Source organism: Carassius gibelio, chromosome A23, assembly GCF_023724105.1.
Source record: "Carassius gibelio isolate Cgi1373 ecotype wild population from Czech Republic chromosome A23, carGib1.2-hapl.c, whole genome shotgun sequence".
Lineage (NCBI taxonomy): Eukaryota > Metazoa > Chordata > Actinopteri > Cypriniformes > Cyprinidae > Carassius > Carassius gibelio.
Window position 1 is genome coordinate 20,342,216 of NC_068393.1, and position 23,465 is coordinate 20,365,680.

At 33.4% G+C, this 23,465-nt stretch overlaps 1 protein-coding gene across 1 annotated transcript; it reads right to left on the reverse strand.

Moving 5' to 3' along the window:
* Positions 1-21,166: 21,166 nt before the first annotated feature.
* LOC127944947 (N-acetyltransferase family 8 member 7) lies at positions 21,167-23,309 on the reverse strand. Its single transcript, XM_052541394.1, has 2 exons — positions 23,193-23,309; positions 21,167-21,917 (listed from the first exon to the last, which is right to left on the reverse strand). The coding sequence occupies exons 1-2, from the start codon at positions 23,209-23,211 to the stop codon at positions 21,226-21,228; spliced, it is 711 nt and encodes a 236-aa protein (XP_052397354.1). The 5' UTR covers positions 23,212-23,309; the 3' UTR covers positions 21,167-21,225.
* Between the last annotated feature and the right edge of the window lie 156 nt (positions 23,310-23,465).

Here is a 23,465-nt window from a genome sequence, read left to right on the forward strand (position 1 = left end):
TGGGCCAAACAGAGACAAATTACAGCTTGGCAAGGCGTCGTGCATCTGTGATTTTGGAACAGGTGTTAACAGACCTGAAGATGCATTTTTATTCGACATCAATGTGAAAAACACAACCTGTGCAGGTTTTCTGCTGCAGACTAATGTAAATTAATGACCATGTGGCGTGAAAAAAACATCCTCATTCCATTTTTCACAATACACATGCTACAATACAAAGACTTAAAGGCGTTGGTTTTAAATGTTTCTGCATCTGTATTCTAAAATGTCAACCAGTTTTCGAGACAAGGCATTAAGTATTGTGTAAAAGAGAGGAAACCTGGCCTTGTCACCATAAAATGCAAAAATAAAATAAATAAATATATATACAGTATTGTTCAAAATAATAGCAGTACAATGTGACTAACCAGAATAATCAAGGTTTTTCGTATATTTTTTTATTGCTACGTGGCAAACAAGTTACCAGTAGGTTCAGTAGATTCTCAGAAAACAAATGAGACCCAGCATTCATGATATGCACGCTCTTAAGGCTGTGCAATTGGGCAATTAGTTGAATTAGTTGAAAGGGATGTGTTCAAAAAAATAGCAGTGTGGCATTCAATCACTGAGGTCATCAATTTTGTGAAGAAACAGGTGTGAATCAGGTGGCCCCTATTTAAGGATGAAGCCAACACTTGTTGAACATGCATTTGAAAGCTGAGGAAATGGGTCGTTCAAGACATTGTTCAGAAGAACAGCGTACTTTGATTAAAAAGTTGATTAGAGAGGGGAAAACCTATAAAGAGGTGCAAAAAATGATAGGCTGTTCAGCTAAAATGATCTCCAATGCCTTAAAATGGAGAGCAAAACCAGAGAGACGTGGAAGAAAACGGAAGACAACCATCAAAATGGATAGAAGAATAACCAGAATGGCAAAGGCTCAGCCAATGATCACCTCCAGGATGATCAAAGACAGTCTGGAGTTACCTGTAAGTACTGTGACAGTTAGAAGACGTCTGTGTGAAGCTAATCTATTTTCAAGAATCCCCCGCAAAGTCCCTCTGTTAAAAAAAAGGCATGTGCAGAAGAGGTTACAATTTGCCAAAGAACACATCAACTGGCCTAAAGAGAAATGGAGGAACATTTTGTGGACTGATGAGAGTAAAATTGTTCTTTTTGGGTCCAAGGGCCACAGGCAGTTTGTGAGACGACCCCCAAACTCTGAATTCAAGCCACAGTACACAGTGAAGACAGTGAAGCATGGAGGTGCAAGCATCATGATATGGGCATGTTTCTCCTACTATGGTGTTGGGCCTATTTATCGCATACCAGGGATCATGGATCATTTTGCATATGTTAAAATACTTGAAGAGGTCATGTTGCCCTATGCTGAAGAGGACATGCCCTTGAAATGGTTGTTTCAACAAGACAATGACCCAAAACACACTAGTAAACGGGCAAAGTCTTGGTTCCAAACCAACAAAATTAATGTTATGGAGTGGCCAGCCCAATCTCCAGACCTTAATCCAATTGAGAACTTGTGGGGTGATATCAAAAATGCTGTTTCTGAAGCAAAACCAAGAAATGTGAATGAATTGTGGAATGTTGTTAAAGAATCATGGAGTGGAATAACAGCTGAGAGGTGCCACAAGTTGGTTGACTCCATGCCACACAGATGTCAAGCAGTTTTAAAAAACTGTGGTCATACAACTAAATATTAGTTTAGTGATTCACAGGATTGCTAAATCCCAGGAAAAAAAAAATGTTTGTACAAAATAGTTTTGAGTTTGTACAGTCAAAGGTAGACACTGCTATTTTTTTGAACACACCCCTTTCAACTAATTGCCCAATTGCACAGCCTTAAGAGCGTGCATATCATGAATGCTGGGTCTTGTTTGTTTTCTGACAATCTACTGAACCTACTGGTAACTTGTTTGCCACGTAGCAATAAAAAATATACTAAAAACCTTGATTATTCTGGTTAGTCACATTGTACTGCTATTATTTTGAACAATACTGTATATATATATATATATATATATATATATATATATATATATATATATATATATATATATATATATATATATACACACACACACACACACACACACACATTACAATTATAATAATTAAAGGGATACTCCACACCAAAATGAAAATTGTGTCAGTAATCACTTACCCTCATGTTGTTCCAAACCCGTAAAAGCTTAGTTCGTCTTCAAAACACAATTTAAGACATTTTGGATGAAAACCCGGAGGCTTGTGACTGTCCCATAGACTGCCAAGTAAATTACACTGTCAAGGTCCAGAAAAGTATGAAAGACATCGTCAGAATAATCCATCTGCCATTAGTGGTTTAACCATAACGTTATGAAGCGACGAGAATACTTTTTGTACACAAATTAAATTAATATAACGATTTTATTCAACAATTTGTCTCCTCTGTGTCTCTCCCCATCAGCATAGCACCATTTTGGAGAATGATAAACAATGCTTTTCATACCTTTCTGGATCTTGATAGTGTAAGGTTTTTTATTTTTTATTTTATTAGGTTTTATTGTTAGTTTTTTTTTACCTTTAACCTTTAACTCATGCTGTTACTGTGAAAATATATAGTATTATTTTAATTGTAAAATTATTTAAAAATTGGTAGTATTTGTTGTAATGCTTGATTTTTTTTTTTTTTTATCACTGTAAGTGAGAATACGATGAGAATCACAGTCGAGAATAATAGGAATTACAAAAAATAAAGACATTTTCAAAAATCTGGGAACATATATTATTTGGAAATATGGTTAAATAATTTTAATAGTGCAAGAAAATCTAAAAGACACTGAAAAGTGACCTGGGCACATTTTGTTTTAAGATCATCCCTCTAATGAAATGAATTTTATCGAAATAAAGATGCAGCATTGATATGCCTTGAGAATCCAAGCTCCATATCAGTCTGTGTTTACTTTTCACTTTCATGTAGTTACATTTTTAGAGCTGGACCAGGTTAATACAGCTGGGTGCTTGGGAATGACCCCTGCACAGCAGCTAGCAGTTCGAGACTGTTTGTCCCATGCTAGGCTAGGTTTTGCCCTCCAAAAGCCCTCAATTCAATCAGCTCCTCTTCCAGCAGCGGGTCCCTGCAGAGACCCGGAGCTGCGTAGGTGAGGAAGGTTAAGAGCGAGAGAGAGGAACCTCTAATAATATACTGAGGCTTAGATCACCTACGCCGAGGCACTTTTTCCAGCCTGGGCAAATTAGCTTTTCATTTCCCTTTCAGAAATCAGAGCTCGTCACGGCGCAGGGACGCCACCGCCGCCGGTGAACACGCTGCATGCTAAACTGTCTCTCAATCCCTCGCTCTGTCACAGACTGTCACATTCAGAAAAACAGGTCTATAACACATGAAGATGAGAGGATGTTTTAAAACAGAAACGTTCAAGCCAACAAGAAATCCACAATTTCACTTGGATCCACGATTATCTGACGGGCAGGCCACAGTTTCAAGATTTTTTTTATCTGTCACTTTCATGGTTTATGGAGAGCATATGACCAGCAGTGAAATGTTAGTTTGTGAGATTACAGGGTTATTTGTCTGAACATCTGAGAAGTACAACATCAGGGCCCCCCAGGGCAGGGGCGTGTCTAGGGGGAGGCTGGGGGAGGCAGTGCCTCCCCTAGGATAAGCCCTGCCTCCCCGAGAAACGGACTGTCCCTCTGATGATAAATAAACATTTAAAAGTTGATTGTTTTGTGCATATTTTTCCATCAGTAGCAGATGAGTCTGACCCAAAAATCCAGTTTGGCGCTGTTTGACAGTGCGCGCGCGCTTCAGGCTTACAGGCTCAGAAAAAGTGCATCATGTGAGAATAGAACGCCAATGAAATGTTTACCTGGCAGAGCCTTAGAGCAGTGGCGTGTCCACAAGGGTGGCACAAATGAGCTTTGCCACTCCAGTTGCCACCCCAAAACAGCGTATGGGATCGAAGTGCATTGAGAGCGGAACATCGTGATTTTGACTGAAACAGGGTTTTTTGAAAGTCAGAGAAAATTCTGCGACTTGCGACTAAGACTTTGAGGTCCAACGCTAAAGTGCCCTCGCGGTCCGGTCTGCCCCCTGTCCTCAATTTCTGCCGAGGGTAGTATATTAATATTTTTGGTTGTGGACGATAAAAATGTCTCCACGATCTGCTTTTGAAGAAATATTGTTGCATTGTGCCGCAGCGCACATTCTATCAGCTGCAGTTCTGGCGCCACGGAATTAATATAATACATTAACATAAGTGTTATCTCAGCGGTAGAGTTACTCAAACAGGATACTGCACTTATTCACGGTTTTTTTTTTTTTTTTTTTTTTTTGCATATGTTTTAAATGCTTACTGCTTATTTAAAAGTTTCATTCGTGTGCTTTTCTCACGTTCGGTTCTTCTAAGCACAAAGTGAGGCACGAAAACGAAAAAGCCCTTCAAACTGTGCCTGTTCTGTGCTAATACTGTCGAAACACACAAGGTTTATGTATAGACTAAGTTGGATATGTCTAAAATGAAAGTAAACAACTGAAAGAGGATGCATGTCTGTATGCATGCAGGTCTTAAAGGGACAGTAGGATACATGCTGCCGTGTGAATTAAAGGGATAGTTCACCCTAAAATTTAATTTCTGTCATTGTTTGTACACTCACATGTTGTCCAAAACCTATTAACTTCTTTCTTGTGCTGAACACAAAAGAAGATATTTTGTAGAATCTGTGTAACCAAACGGTTTCTGGTTCACATTGCCTTTGATAGTAGTAAACCATACTCTGGAAGTCACTGTGAACCAGCAACTGTTTGGTTTTCTTCAAAATAATGCTTATTTTTAGCAGGAGAAAGAAACTCATTCAGGTTTTTTTCTTCACTATAAAAATTTTTGGGTGAATTATTCCTTTAATGTTAATAAAACACCAAACCCACAGAGAAAAATCACTCATTACTCTTGACTGAAAAAAAAAAAAAAATTAATACAGTTGCTTTAATAGGAATCAGTGTATATAGTGTTTTATTTTTATATTTGTTCATAATTTTTTTTAATGCTCCTGCTAAATACATCTCTTGTACCTGAAAATAAAACACTTTATTTGTATTATATCTGTATTTTTAATGTGTATCTTTGTTCTCATTTTTTAATAACAAAGATAAAATAATTACAAAGATTTTTATCTTCACCCATGCACTTTGGCCTAAATATCCGCCATACTTTTTCATATTTTGTTACCTTAAAATGCTTTATAATAGGGAAATTAGTTTGGCTGTGATGCTCAAACAACTTGCAAAATAGAAAAACCAACATGACAAAGAATCAGGATAAAATCATGATTTCTAAAAAAAAAAAAAAAAAAAAAAACTTATTAGATTTTTATTATATCACCCACCCCCTGAGGGAGAACAAACCAATACAGACTCCACACCCCTGTAAAATAATGATAACATTTGCCTATGTCAAGCACCACTAATAATAAATAAAATTAAATAAGCAAATAAAATAAAAATAAAACCATATTTAAAAACAGTTATGTTGCCTCTGCTAATGAGATCATAAATTAAATTCTTATAGTTTCACAAAAATATATTTTATTTCAACTCTCTAAGTCTCCTTACCCCCTGTTGCCTAATATGTTCCCTTTTATCTAGGCCTACATGTTTACATTTATTCATTTAGCAGACACTTTTATCCAAAGCCACTTACAACCAGAGAATACCATTCAAATACTGTTCTCATACTGTTCAAATGAGCATATGCATTTTTTTTTTTTACCTGGGGCCGCATTCACAAAGAAGAGGCTAACTGGCGAATTTATGGTAGCACCTACGTCTGGAACACCTTAGAAGAAACAAATTAATTTACCTCTTGTCTATACAAACCTGACTTCAGATTCATTTTAAAAAAGCCTACTCGTGTAGCAAGTCTTCTCACAAGCAAACACCTGTCACTCATCATCAGGCAATCACTGTGATCTAAAAAAAAAAAAAAGTGAAGTGACATTCAGCCAAGTATGGTGATCCATACTCAGAATTTGTGCTCTGCATTTAACCCATCCGAAATGCACACACACAGAGCAGTGAACACACACACACACACTGTGAGCACACACCCGGAGCAGTGGGCAGCCATTTATGCTGCGGCGCCCGGGGAGCAGTTGGGGGTTCAATGCCTTGCTCAAGGGCACCTAAGTCGTGGTATTGAAGGTGGAGAGAGAACTGTACATGCACTCCCCCCACCCACAATTCCGTCCGGCCCGAGTCTAGAACTCACAACCCTTCGATTGGGAGTCCTACCCTCTAACCATTAGGCCACGACTTCCCTAATGATCTGTTCTATATATTAATCTGTGAATAATAATAATAATATCATCATCATATTATTAATGTTGACCGGGTTTAACTAACTTTTATGTGACAGCCCTATAGTCTAATAGGGGCCCTGTACCTATCTCTGGGTTCCTGGCGTAGAAAAAGTTATGCACTAAAACAGATTGTGTGTAGTAGACTATAGATTATTTTGCGCCGATTTTTTCAGTTGTTTATGTTGCCCCCCCAAAAAAGCCAAATGCCCCCCCAAACATGACATCCTGGTAACCCCTCTGCCCCAGGGAACTCTTCTATCTCCTTATCTGAATTTGAAGCTCATTATTTAATATTTAAGAAGTTGCATTGAACTTGAAGCTCATTAAACTTATAAATTTTATACTTGTAAAAAAAAAAAAATAATAATAAAAAAATGGACAGAAGTAATTCAGGTAATGGAAGAGAGTAAGAAATCAAATATAATAAGATACAAAATATAGTTTTGGGTATGTGACCTGCTACTTAGTAAAGATGAGTTATTTATTAAGAATACTGAGATATTCATTTAGAATACTGAGATATTCATTTAGAATACTGAGATATTCATTTAGAATACTGAGATATTCATTTAGAATACTGATATATTTATTTATTTAGAATACTGATATATTTATTAAGAATACTGAGATATTCATTTAGAATACTGAGATATTCATTTAGAATACTGAGATATTTATTTATTTAGAATACTGAGATATTTATTAAGAATACTGAGATATTCATTTAGAATACTGAGATATTTATTAAGAATACTGAGATATTCATTTAGAATACTGAGATATTCATTTAGAATACTGAGATATTCATTTAGAATACTGAGATATTAATTTAGAATACTGAGATATTCATTTAGAATACTGAGATATTCATTTAGAATACTGAGATATTTATTTATTTAGAATACTGAGATATTTATTTAGAATACTGAGATATTCATTTAGAATACTGAGATATTTATTTATTTAGAATACTGAGATATTTATTTAGAATACTGAGATATTTATTTATTTAGAATACAGAGATATTTATTTAGAATACTGAGATATTTATTTATTAAGAATACTGAGATATTTATTAAGAATACTGAGATATTTATTTATTTATTTAGAATACTGATATATTTATTAAGAATACTGATATATTTATTTAGAATACTGAGATATTTATTTAGAATACTGAGATATTTATTTAGAATACTGAGATATTTATTTAGAATACTGAGATATTTATTTATTTAGAATACTGAGATATTTATTTATTTAGAATACTGAGATATTTATTAAGAATACTGAGATATTTATTAAGAATACTGAGATATTCATTTAGAATACTGCGATATTTATTAAGAATACTGAGATATTCATTTAGAATACTGAGATATTCATTTAGAATACTGAGATATTCATTTAGAATACTGAGATATTCATTTAGAATACTGAGATATTTATTTATTTAGAATACTGATATATTTATTTATTTAGAATACTGAGATATTCATTTAGAATACTGAGATATTTATTTATTTAGAATACTGAGATATTTATTTATTTAGAATACTGAGATATTTATTAAGAATACGGAGATATTTATTAAGAATACTGAGATATTCATTTAGAATACTGCGATATTTATTAAGAATACTGAGATATTCATTTAGAATACTGAGATATTCATTAAGAATACTGAGATATTCATTTAGAATACTGAGATATTTATTAAGAATACTGAGATATTCATTTAGAATACTGAGATATTCATTTAGAATACTGAGATATTCATTTAGAATACTGAGATATTCATTTAGAATACTGAGATATTCATTTAGAATACTGAGATATTCATTTAGAATACTGAGATATTTATTTATTTAGAATACTGAGATATTTATTTAGAATACTGAGATATTCATTTAGAATACTGAGATATTCATTTAGAATACTGAGATATTCATTTAGAATACTGAGATATTTATTTATTTAGAATACTGAGATATTCATTAAGAATACTGAGATATTCATTAAGAATACTGAGATATTCATTTAGAATACTGAGATATTTATTTATTTAGAATACTGAGATATTTATTTATTTAGAATACTGAGATATTCATTTAGAATACTGAGATATTCATTTAGAATACTGAGATATTTATTTATTTAGAATACTGAGATATTTATTTATTTAGAATACTGATATATATATTTATTTAGAATACTGAGATATTTATTTAGAATACTGAGATATTTATTTAGAATACTGAGATATTTATTTAGAATACTGAGATATTTATTTAGAATACTGAGATATTTATTTATTTAGAATACTGAGATATTTATTTATTTAGAATACTGAGATATTTATTAAGAATACTGAGATATTCATTTAGAATACTGCGATATTTATTAAGAATACTGAGATATTCATTAAGAATACTGAGATATTCATTAAGAATACTGCGATATTTATTAAGAATACTGAGATATTCATTTAGAATACTGAGATATTCATTAAGAATACTGAGATATTCATTAAGAATACTGAGATATTCATTTAGAATACTGAGATATTCATTTAGAATACTGAGATATTCATTTAGAATACTGAGATATTCATTTAGAATACTGAGATATTCATTAAGAATACTGAGATATTCATTTAGAATACTGAGATATTCATTTAGAATACTGAGATATTCATTTAGAATACTGAGATATTTATTTATTTAGAATACTGAGATATTTATTTAGAATACTGAGATATTTATTTATTTAGAATACTGAGATATTTATTTATTTAGAATACTGAGATATTTATTTATTTAGAATACTGAGATATTTATTTATTTAGAATACTGAGATATTTATTTAGAATACTGAGATATTTATTTATTTAGAATACTGAGATATTTATTTATTTAGAATACTGAGATATTTATTTATTTAGAATACTGAGATATTTATTAAGAATACTGAGATATTCATTTAGAATACTGAGATATTCATTTAGAATACTGAGATATTTATTAAGAATACTGAGATATTTATTAAGAATACTGAGATATTTATTTAGAATACGGAGATATTTATTTAGAATACGGAGATATTTATTTAGAATACGGAGATATTTATTTAGAATACTGAGATATTTATTTAGAATACTGAGATATTTATTTAGAATACTGAGATATTTATTCATTTAGAATACTGAGATATTTATTTAGAACACTGAGATATTTATTAAGAATACTGAGATATTTTTTAGAATACTGAGATATTTTTTAGAATACAGAGATATTTATTTATTTAGAATACTGATATATTTATTAAGAATAATGACATATTTATTAAGAATACTGAGATATTTATTAAGAATACTGAGATATTTTTTAGAGAGATATTTATTTCGAATACTGTGATATTTATTAAGAATACAGAGATATTTATTTAGAATACAGAGAATTATTTAGAATACAGAGATATTTATTTAGAATACTGAGATATTTATTTAGAATACAGAGATATTTATTTAGAATACAGAGATATTTATTAAGAATACTGAGATATTTATTAAGAATATTTTATTTTTTTAAAACAATAACACAATTTTGGAGAAGGCAAGAATCCCCAGTTTTACATGATTGGTTAGATTTAGTTTCCAAAGTCCACTCTATGGAGAGGATATCATATGAAATGAAGAGTAAAAGTATACATTTATCAAAGTAGGGCTATATACTATAAAATAAAGGAATACATATCATATTAATGACCTTTTTATATAATTCTGCCTCTCTGTTAATTTATTAATTTATTATTTTATTAATTTAGTATTATAATTGATTGATGTTAAAGATTATTCGAGGAGTTATGTGTCAAGATAAGAGTTTGATATGAATATGTCTTTGCATTTTTCTTTTCATATAATGTTACAAAAGATTTTAAATTAATTCTGTAATTTTGAACGTCCTGTTAATAATCAGAAATATTTCTTGAGCAATCAGCACATTATTATGATTTCTGAAGGAACATGAGATCTGTACTCCCTCGGACAACATGCAAAACCAAATCTTGCTATAAGTTTGATTGCAATATACTGTATAATCATTGGTATTGGTGCTCACCATCTGTTTGATTACATGTCATTAACTAACTGCTTGACTTTTACCATATATTTCTGCCATGTAGACATCAACTTGACCACTGATAAGCTCTTAGTAAATATAATGTAGAAACTTAAATTTTCTGTAAAGCTGCTTTGCATTGATTTGCATCGTGACAAGCACTATACAAATAAACTTGAACTGAACACTAAAGACTGGAGTAATGATGCTGAAAATTCAGCTTTGATCACAGGAATAAATTACATTTTAAAATATATTCAAATAGAAAACCGCTTGTTTAAATTATAATAATATTTCACAATATTACAATCCACCCACCTCTAAACACGGTGAAGTTGTTGTGGGTTGGAAAGGGTTGAAATGCAAAGGGATTAGTGATGCAAACTGGGAAGGAAGGATGGCAAGGTGTTTTGATGAAAGATTATAAAGATGCATGCAGCGATGAATCATTCCCAATGAGACCAGGAACATGCATCACGAAAGAACATAGAGTCAGTTCTAATTTCATGCTGACATTGAGCCTTCATTAATGAGTTGAATAGACTGATTCAATGGCATTGCATGGCTTCTTTGAGATGCATGTAGAACAAGGCAATTCAAGCAGACAGCAACAGTAGAGATCATGAGTTCATGGGCTGCAGCCGGCAAAATGTTTCTGGCACCAAAAGAACGCACAAAGCTATGTAACCAAGGTGACCGTTATCAGATATTATACTAATTTCATCATAAATACCACTGTATTTAGCATATTCAGCCATGCACAGACAGATTTGCTCATCAAAGAAATATTGCAATATTGCAAACCTTAAAGAGACAATTATACTTGAGGTAAATCTCAGCCTTTGCAGAAAAAAAGCTTAATTTTTGTTGCTATAGCTGTTATGCATTATACAGGACAGAACATATAACTGTGAACAAATACAAATAGAAAATGTGATCATTTTCATTTTGACTTATATCTTGTAAACCTGCAATTCTGAAAGAGAGATCTCACAGTCTTAAATCAAGATGCATTTACTTAAAGCATAAAATAGCGAGTATTATTTCCTGTAAAATAAATTAAAAGTGACTTTATGCTTATAACAAGAAAAAATAACTGCCAGTGGGGAATGTTAAATGTTAATCATGTAATACTTTCAAATTTAATTAATTTTTCTGACCCCACTGGCAGGTTTTGTTTTCTTGCCATAAGCACAAAGTCACTTAATTTTGATCTTTTTTTTTCTTTTTCCAGTTTTTTTTTCTTTTTTCAGTAAAATAAGGCTTAAAATATCAAATAACTTTGCTTCACATGTAAATGTCTGTTGATTTCAGAATGTTTAGAAATTTGTAATGGAAAACAAGATAATAATACAGAGGAAGAATCATTTTTGCAGCATCTAAGTGGGTGGTTCTTAGAGGGCCATCCTCAAAAAATACTCCTCTTATATATCTCTAAGCACCTCTGTAGCATAATAATTTGTGCTTCAAAACCCGTATCACCCCGGGTGGCATATCAGCAGTCAACAAGATCCCAGACAAAGATGAAGCCCTGAGCCTCTGCTCAGTAAATAAGCTCAAGTGATTCCATCATGCTAGTGTTATTTGTGCGGGTCTCCACACATGCAAACGCAGAAGAAGAAGAAGCCTGTCTGTGGAAGCACTTCAGTGGCGGCTGCCCGGGTTGAAACCATGGCAACAGCTGTCGGCCGCGGCTCTGAAGGTGCCACACATCCGTGCCGAAACAAGAGCCCTCCTGCCCTGTGAAGTGTTCAGCTCTCTGGGCAGATCGCGCGCTACGTGACTCTAGTTTCAAGTGGATTTTCAAAGAGAATAAAAAGAGGTTGTTTGCTCTTTATGGGCGTAATGACTCACGCTGTGTTCAGAAATGAAAGTTCAGTGTCTGAGTGTTGATCATGTCGCTCAACAGACCGGCTGCTAGAACTGGAGAAGACCGCTGCATCTTTTACTAATTACAAATCATATTGAAAAAGGTAGTTAGTAACTGATTTTCCCCCATTATATATTAAGTAATACATTCAGACTACTTTTCAGTTACTTTTAGATTACTTTTGACTTGGTTATCACAGATAAATAGGATTATTTTATACCATAATCATATTAGAAAACTCTCTCTTTCTCTAATTAATATATATATATATATATATATATATATATATATATATATATATATATATATATATATATTAGAGACAATATTTAATATGAACGTTTTAAAATATTAAATCTAGCATACTGGGAAGGAACTACAGAAAAAAAAACTATACTCTTTAAAAATAAAAATCTATAAAATATAACACATAATCATAAAAAAGTCACTGCAGGGGGTTCATGAGTTGATGAAAAGCTAATAACATTTAATTAACTTTTTTTATATAAACAATCAATATTAAATTACCTGAACACTAAAAAAAGGTGAAATATCGTATTTATTTACATGCATGTCATTAACAGACATCAGATAGTCAATTATTATAAAATGTGTAAAATCATACAAAATTCAGAATAATTTAATCAATAGAAGGCTTACTGTTTGATTATGAGTATTGTAATATTTAATACTTTTTAGGGTCTGTTGCTGCATATAATCATATTTTAAGAAATGTATTCTGACTACTTTTTGATAACTTTTAACTTATCAGATTTGAATAGGGTGTGGGTGTGTGTGTGTGTGTGTGTGTGTGTGTACATGTGTGTGTTTGTGAGCTGATGGAAAGCTAATAATATATAATGAAAATGTAAATTAAATAAATAAATACACAATTTTAAAATAATCAAAATGAAACACATGAACAGTAAGAAAGAGACATTTCATTCGTTTGCCTGCGTGTCATCAGAGAATTATAATTAAAATGAACAAATCAATAAAAAACATGACACATTTATTTCCATTTTGTGAATAATATAATACAAGTGAATCAATAAAAAAGTAAGTGTATTCAAAATATAAGTTATTTAAAATGTAATATAATCTATTTACAAGTACTTAATTTTTGGAATCTAATTACCTAATTAATATTGCATATGAGATAATGCCCAACACTGGTGGGTAAAGGCTTATTTTCAACACCCCACAGAGTTACATCCTACTTAAACGTGACTCTCGCTTTTTAATACCTCTGGAGGCTCAAGCTAAGCTAGGAAAAGAGAGCATTCACACACTGTTCAGCACTACGCCGGTTAAGCCTGTATTCAACACGTTCATCGGATTAATCTCAAGGGCATGTCAAAAATAGTAACTGGGTTATTGTTAATTATGTGGCATTCATTCAATAAAAGGAGGATGGTTTAAGTCTTTAGCACTCGTTGTGTCTACTGTCAAGGGAAGAAGTGTCAAAGTAAAATAAAAAAAGCATTAGCAAATGTCACACAATTACAGGTGACAATTAGACCTCTCTCTTTCACTCCTTCCCAGAAGCATTGATTTGGTAAAATGAGCAATCTACATTTCAACACTGACTTGAAAGTGACGTGACATATTCAAACTCATATAGTTTTGGAACAACTTCAGAGTTGTTAAGTAATGAAGGGATATTTTCTAAAATTTGGATTTAGATATCCTGTTTAATACTGTGAAACTGCTTCAGAACAATCTCTGTTATATAAAGTGGTAGTGTTTTTCTACTTTTTGTCCAGGCACTTGTCATTTCTAGGCTGGACTATTGCAATGCTCTTCTGGCTGGACTTCCATCAAGCTCAATTAAACCTCTACAAATGATTCAGAATGGAGCAGCACAACTGGTCTTCAACGAGCCCAAAAGAGCCTATGTCACACCTCTCATAAGGGCCTTTCACACCGCTTTAGTTCCAGAAATAAATGTACAGTACTAAAGGACTGTTACCCGGTTTACCGGTTACCTGGTATCATTTAAAGGATTGCATATGCACCATCAGTGTGTACTAGGACGTGATGTAAGCCAGTCGACAGCGATGTCATTTGTGCGTGACGTTCAACAATGAAAACAAAGAAGAACAACGTTTATAACAGGTGGATGGAGGATGCTGTGATCGCAGCTGTATTTTTTGGTGTGTCTTGTGGATTACACAATAATGGACATGGAATGTCGGTGTATACATAAAGAGATCGAAAGAACGCAAAGGGGGACTACGAATCTCAAACGACAACTGGCAGTGCTACATCTGCTACAAGTGCCTGTACTTCGGTGTTCGTCCATCTATCGCTGTTCATACTTGCGAAATAAGTTGACACAATGTTTACAGTATGTTTACATGGCATTTTAAATCAATGTGTCTGGCCAATCAATGAATACTTGTGTCACAGGTAATTCCAGTTGGTTACACCCTGCTCTGGAGTATGAGCTAATTTAGTTCTCGAAAAAGGCAGTCCGGTACTAAAATCGCACTCCATTCCAGCAGGTGAAAACGGCAAAATTAGTTCTGGTACTATAAAACGTTTCTCGAGGTGCGAAAGGCCCTTTTATCTCCTTGCACTGTCTACAGGTTGCGGCTCGCATCAAGTTCAAGACATTGATACTTGCATATAGAACAGCCACAGACTCCGCACCCCTCTACTTCCACTCACTATTACAGATCTACATCCCCTCCAGAAGTCTGAAATCCGCTAGTGAGCGACGCCTCATGGTACCATCACAGAAAGGCTCAAGATCACTTTCCAGAACATTCTCATTCACCATTCCTGTCTGGTGGAATGATCTTCCCACCCCTCTCCGGAATGCTGAATCCCTGACAATTTTCAAGCGACAATTGAAAACTCATCTCTTTCGAAGCTACTTGACTTCATAAGATAATCTCTCAAAAATCTCTTAAAAGCTCTTTCTAGCTTGCACTTTTTGAACGATGCCTAAAACTTGGTATTACAAGCACTTTCTTTGTCTGTTTGCCTCTTTAAGAAGAATCACTTCATGTATCCCCCAATTGTAAGTTGCTTTGCATAAAAGCATCTGCAAAATTACTAGATGTAAATGTGAATACTGAGTGGCAAAAAGATCTTGCAGGCTCTTGAGTAAGATTGTATTGGATTCGAGATAATTTGTTGATGGGGCCTGTCAAAACTTCATCAAAGAGGCCTCACTTAGCATAAACTGAACACATAATTGTCTGAATGCAATCAAGCTGCCTACAAATCTGATAAACGGCAAAAAAACAAAAAACAAAAAAAAAAACTAAGATGGATTCTGAATTCATAATCCAACCAACATTAGAGACTCCCTGGCCATTTTGTACATGGTAGAGACATCTGTCATGGGTAAAATGGGAATATGTTTTCTTGATGTAAACCTTGTAATCTTTATCTATAAATTTTAATTATTCATTTTAAGATTTAGAAACTATTTTAATTGATGTTTACTAAACTAAAGTCTGCTTAATTTCTGTATGTGTGAATGTATTTATGTATTTGTTTATTTACTTATTTATGTGTGCATTGTGTCTTGCAGGAAATATACATATCTGTATTGTGGCCAAAGATTTATATAGAACAGTCAATATTAAAACTATAATAGTTTCTGAATGAAACTAAGATAACTCTGATCCTGACATTTTCTTAATTAACTCTATCATTTATTGGCCACATTAAACTTATTTGTTGCTAAAACAAACTAACTAAAACAAAAACAATCTAAAACAAAACAAGAAAACAAATTAAATTGCGGGAACAAATTTTTAATTCATGGCCATAATATAATTTTTTTCTCCCTCATGTCATATTTACTGGCAAACAAGAAAAACAAACTTTTTGTAGTGTAAAACATTTGTTGGCTACTGTATTTAGCAATGATCTTGTGATCAGATCACTAAATCTATACTAAAGTCACATCATTCTCACCTGTTTTCATACTGTTTTTCTTCATGCATGAATCAATTTCAGAGCTTTTCCTGCTGCTAAACAAATGTACAACATAGCAAGAAACAAAAAGTCCCTAGTCACACAAGTTCAGAAATGAAAACAGAATATTTCTTTGCAGTATTTTCTCCTCAACCATGACCGCTAAAGTGGTGTCTAATTCATTTTGAACACTGATCACAGCATCCAGCTTGGGTTTGTCTGGGTCCTATTCTAGAAGTCACATCTGTCTGATACCAATATTTTCAGATCTGACAAGCTTTTGAGGAGAACACGTTCAAAGAAAGTTACAGTCCTGATCTTTCCTTCAAAGAGGGACCTTAAAGTGGCCCTCGTGTGTCTTTGAAGCTGTTTGCTGACTGAGGACATCTTCTATTGTCAAATCACATAATCTAGCGATCCATGTCCTGCTGTCAACCAGTATGCTGGTGAATATTTGTTATCACATAACTGATACAGAAAATCTTCTGTAAATCACTTTTTTCAAGGGAAATGAAGCCGAATAGCATGAGTGCAATAAATAATTGTATGTATTTATTTGTACAATTAATAATAATAATTATTATTATAGTTTTTGTATTTTTACATTACACTAACATTTACATTTAGCAGATGACTTTATCCAAAATTATGAAAATGACTTACAAATGAGGACAACAGAAGCAATCAAAACCATCATAAGGGCAAAATGTAAAACAATTAAAAATGCAAACAATTGTAACTTTTTTTAAACCATAAAATAATAAAAAATAATAATAAAACTGGAACTTAAAAAAAAAAAAATCATTGCTCAAAATAAAATAAATGTTAACTTAAATAAGTATTAAAATAAATGACTACAACTAATTTAGTTGTAATTTTTAATAACCTGAAAAAACCTCTTAAAACAAAACTAAAATATTGTTTATGTATTTCTTCTCTTATAATTAATAATAATAATAATAATAATAATAATAATAATATGTAGAAAATTAACCAGTTCAGCTGAATAGCTCTCCTTAAATTCACATTAAACATGAAAAGGAATTTTAGAATGAATTGCCATTCAACACTAGCCTCTCACAGAACAGTGTGTGTGTGAGTGCACGTGTGTAAGGATTTCTGTGTTCCCTCTTAAACCCAGGGGTGAGTTCATTAAAGGGAATTGTGCTTTTTACATCTCTCATCCCTCCTTTATTTCACCTCTTTAATGTCTGCTAAAAGTAACCGTATGAAATGGGCTTTTTTGTTTAGAGGTGATGTGTATGTGATTTTTTTTTTTTTGATGACTGAATACTTTCTGCAGCTTCATATGCAGAGACAACTATAAATAAGCCATTGCTAATGGATTCCCTGGCAAGTGTAAGATCTGTAACTCGGTGTAAACATTACTTGGCTTGTTTGAGCATCACTATTGACCCAACTCAGTGATACGGACTAAACCTTTTGACTTTGGCCAGCAAGTAACCATACAGTATATCAATTATTTTAGTGCCATGTTAGCATGGAGTATAGAGGAACCTAATCAACTGACTGAATAATATCAAGCATGTCCAAGCTGTAAATGCCTCCAAAATGCAGAGTCACACAGCTGGACGCTTGGCAATTATTCAGCATTGACACTACGGCATTATCCGACCTGACATTACGTGTGTCCCTTATTTATATGTGCATATGCATGCATTAGAGTCATGATGTGCAATTTAGACAATTATTTAAAAAACCTATCCCTATGCACGGTGTGAATAATAATGATGGGAGTCATAATACAGGCTTACTCCCCTCCCGAGCGGCTGAAAGTGGCTCAGCAGTGCTCAGATCATCACAGCGTTTTAATACCGTCTGACAAGACCTGAGTGGGTGATTGATGTCTGCGCTCTGTCTAGTAATGTGACCACAGCATTCATCTGAGAAAGAATACTTTGATGTATATTATGAGGATTTTTTTCTGAATACATACATGTAAACGTCTATAAATGTATTTTTTATATCCAATTGCAAAAATGCAAATACTACACCTAGTGTGCATCCATATATTGTTTTTGAAACTACTATAAATATTATTACAATTTAAGATAAATCTTTTCTATCTTAATATAAATTCAAATGTATTCCTGTTTTGGTTTAATGCACCTGTATTTACTCCAGATAACCTCCAAGTGGAAAATAAACCCCAAAATGTCATAAAAAAAATTAAATAAAATAAAAAAGCAGAATCACAGAGTTGGAAAAAGAATCAACCCCTTGTGCCAGTATTTTGTTGAAGCACCTTTTACTTTAATTACACCCTTTAGTCTGTTGGGATTTGTCTCTACTAACTTTACACATCTAGACATGGCAATATTTGCCTGCTCTTTTTTGCAGAACCGCTCAAGTTCAGTTTAATTTGATGGTGAGTGTTTGTGGACTGCAGTCTTCAAGACTTTCCACAGATTTTCAGTGGGGTTTAAGTCTGGGCTCTGACTATAGGCCATGCAAAGACATTCACCTTTTTCTCCTTTAACCACTATGTGTTCAGTTTTGCTGTGTGCTTTGGGTCATTGTCATGATTGAAGGTAAATCTTCTTCCCATTGCTAACTTCCTGGCTGAGGACAGGTATTTTGCCCCACCCATTTTTCCTTCCAGTCGCTGCTGCAGAGAAACACCCCCAGAACAGGAGATCACCCGCTCCATGCTTTACAGCAGGAATGCTGTTATTTGGTTGGTGAGCTGGATTGGATTTCCACCAGTCATATCGTTTGGTGTTGAGGAGTCATTTGCCTCAAGAGTCTTCAATGTGTGTTTTGGCAAAGCTCAGTCGTGACTGCTGTCCTTTCTTGTGGAGTGGCTTTTTTTCTTGCAACCCTCCCATACAAGCCACATTCGTGGAGAATTTGTGATTTTGTTTTCACATGCACACTATGACCACTCTTTGTTGTGAATTCCTGCAGTTGCTTCAGAGTTGCTTTCGGCCTCTCTGTCGCCTCGCTGAACAGTTTTCTCCTGCTCTTTCCTCCAGTTTGGAGTGACGTCCTGATCCAGGGTGGGTCTGTGCTGTACCAGGTACCTTGCATTTCTTAATAGACTTCACTGTGATTCTAGGCATTGATAAAGCCTTTAGCATGTTTTTGTGCCTGTCCACAACTCTTGACAGTGCCTTGCCTCCTGTAGTTGATTGTTTGCTTCAGTTGCACTACCGAGGACTGAAATGCTCCAGGAAAGACCTTTTCAAGCTGAGCTAGTAAAAATGAGCACAGCTGATCTCAGTTGAGAGTCAAATGATCTGTTGTGCCATTGAGAAGGTGATCAACACCTGATTGAGTTTACAAGTCATTTTTAGGAGGGGGGTGATCGTATTTCCAACTTTTTTTTTTATGTTGGTGTTTGTATATTTACTTGGATGCTATCTGTTGCACTAAAAAATTGTATTCAGTAAATACATTTGGATAAAACCAAAACTGTCCATCTTCATTTCAGGCTGCAAAGCAGCAAAATGTGATTATATGTAACTGTGCATATGCATATACTGGTGCTATATATGTGCACAAACACACACACACATAAGCTAATTTCATATAAATCAATACATACATGTAGGTTCATATGTATCGAAAAAAAAAAATGATGGATAGACCGTTTCAGTGTTTGCAGTGAGCAGGTCCTCTGAAGTTCCTCTGAAAGTCAGCATCTGAAGATAAGTGAACGGCCTTTCATTATTTTTCATCACAAACTGTCTGCACCCTTATGAAACAAAAATATATTGGAAAATATCATGTAATATATTGGGCATATATTCTTATATATATTTATATTTTTGCAATATATTGCAATATATTAAAAGCGGCAATCATTTGTATATTTTGCAATATATTATATAATATATGTATCATCAATATATTATTAAATGTATTCAAATATATTAAATATTAGAAAATAAAAAGGGAAAATAATATATTACCATATATCACAATATATTTTAAGAAATATATTGGCAAATATATTTTCCTTTCGTAAGGGCATACTCTGCATTTGACAGTTCCCAAATAAACCATACACAAGGTTTAAACCTTGTTCAATATTTAACAAATTGTTTGTAAATGCATTTTACACATGCTAGTGTATAGCACGAGAGATGTTATGAAGTATAGATCTGACTCAATATGGATTTTACTCCAAATAAAATGTGTAAACACTAGACCTTTTATTCTAATCTACACAAGGAGCTCACAATGTCATTGTGCCTGCAAGAATGTTAAACCTCCAGCCGCTTTCTCTGGTTTTGCAATTCAGTGGTATTTCCAGATTTTAGTATGGTCTTATGTGTCAGCTGGCACAAATGGCTCTGGAGCAATGAGATCCAGCCTTTTCCTGAAAGCTGCAAGTAGTTTATAGACATTTTTACACCTCCGCTTCTATTTGTAATACATTTCAAATGGATGAAAAGCTAACTATAAAATATGTATTGTTTGTTGCTTGTGAAGTTTGAAGTAACCAGACAAAAATAAGTAAATAAAATAAAAAAAGTACAAAATTTGCATTGCTTTTTGATTATATTCAGAGCATGAAAATCATCTTGATTGCTGAGGGATGGTCACATGTGTGAATATGAGATACAAACATAGACATTTCTGCAAGCCTTTAACTCTTATTATATATTATTAGTAATGCAAAAAAAAAAAAATTGTGGATGTTAAAATCATGAAGTAGATGATGATTAATAAACTGAAGTTTGATCACAATACCAACACTGACCATAAGTACTAGTAACAGTGATATATATAGTTCAGGCATAAAACTATAGTTGTATTGTTTATTGGTTAGATTCCATATAACAATATAAGAAACCAGGCCAAAAAAGCAAACAAATAATATTTCATTTAAACTGTCATTGCGAGTGAGAGTATTGTGTGAAAATGGGAGAAAAAAAAAATCTAAAAAATCTTTATAAGGCTTCAACATACAGTAGCATTTTACAGATGCTTTTCCATTCGTATAACATTGATCCGGGCCAGTTTTGACACCAAATGGTAAGCGTGTGTTTTGCTGTTCCCAGACGTCACAATAAAGCCAAGTTTGCGGAAAAGCGAAAGAGCTGCCGTTTGCGGGGAGCTGATTTCTATGATAACTCGAGAAAGTCCCTGCTCCTTGCAAAACTCCACGGCCGTTTCGACCAGCTGGGTTCCCACACCTTTACATCTCTGGTTGAAGGACACGACCAACTGAAACACCTCTAGAGACGGTCCGTCGCCCGCATCTGCGTCCCATCCGTCTCTCTTCACCGCAGCCAGCAGCCCGACCACCTTTGACTTCCCGTTCACCTCCATCTCCACCACCCAGAATCCATTCGCCTGGCTGTCCATGAAGTTGGCCTGAATGTCAGCCATTTCTGCCTCTAGCTTCCTCCTGAGGAAGGCATCGTAAATCTCGTGGCAGCAATAGTAGACCAAACAAGCCCAGGCTCCTGCGAAGAGCACGGCCAGGAAGTACGAGGATCCTCCGAGCACATATCCAGCCACGGAGACGCTGAGGGTCATGCCGATGTGGTCCGGATGACTCATGGCTTTGAAGAAAGCTGGGTAGACGTGCTCCAGGATCCCAAAGCGGAAGAGAGAGACAATAGCTGACTTATCTGTGGGCTTGTAGGGCCTGATTATACTCTTCACTGCAAGAGAGGTACAAAAAAACAGGGATTCAATGACAACTTCAGTCATGCAGAGTGACAGGCAGGAGGAAGCAAGTACAGAAAGAATGCTTATCATTAAAACCAGGGTTATTATCATTAACTTGGACCATGACAGCAGTTTCATAATTTGACAAAATTTGAAGGAGTTTAAGGTTTGTTTCTGCTATTTGTTATGGCAACATTATACATTTTCATGTAGTTTAAGTAGATGTAGTAAAAAGTTACAGCAATGCAAACTATGTAGATATTTAAAAATGAATAAAAATATATAAATACAAATGACAAAGCACATAAAAAGTGAAAGTGCAAATAAAAAATGTTAAATATTAACAACATCTATCATATATAAATTAACAAAAACTTTAGTAAATGAGATTAAAATATCTTAAAACTAAAACTTAATGGAAACTTTATACATTATATTTAATAAAATAATAATAAAAAAACATAATGACAATCCCACAACACAATAAACAAAAATTTAAATGCAAACAGAAAACATAAAAATATTAATGAAGCTAAAATAACTAAAAACTAAAACTTAATAAAATATGTAAAAAAATAAAATAAAAAAATACAACAAAATCACAAATGTTAAAAAAAATAAAAACGCAAACGGAAAACAAAGTAAATGCTAATTGAAAATATTAACACAAATGATACTAAAATAACATTTAAAAATTAAAACATGAATTATCGGCATCAAAATAATGTTTGGTCATGTGTTTCACAGCTGAGAAGAGCAAATGAAGCTTTAATTTACAAATGTGAAGCATTTCAAAACTAATCTAAATAAATAACTGGTGGTTTGTAAAAAAATGTTAGTATGCGAACTGTGTAAAATTGTATGAGATTTAATTGGAAAAAAATCACATATGAATAAAATCATAATATACTTAATTTAATAAATTAAAAAATAAAATAATTTATTTAAATAAGATTATTTTCAATATATTGATTATTTATTATTTTTTTTCTTTTTTTGAATGTCTGTATGTTTTATACGATCAACAAACTTCAGACATTATAATAAAAGAATGTTTCACAATTAGGAAACATGACATTCAGTGTGAACCCCCTCAACAGCCTTGAATTCACAATCTGAATCTGAAAAATGATGAATTGTGCCGCAGCAAACTGCAGATTTTAATAATACGCCATAGCATAAGCTATTCCAGTCCTAGCATGATAATTGCATTAGCACCTTTGAGACACCTTTCTCAACACATTCAGACAGAGAAAAAGTTGACTTACAGCTGCTTTTCTGTTCCATCGCTGCTGTTCAACGCCGCCTTACCTCCTCGCTCAATCTGTGAACTTTAGCACAGTATGAGACAAATACCCATTTACAGAGCAGCTTAGGGAAAGAAATGGAGCATGTTCAACACACACACACACACACACACACACACACACATAGGACCACTCATACCTGTCCCAAACACTTATTCATTTATTAGATTTCAAACTATCCATCATTTTGATGTTTTGTTTTCTCAAGATCAAAATCCACCTATTATTCATAAT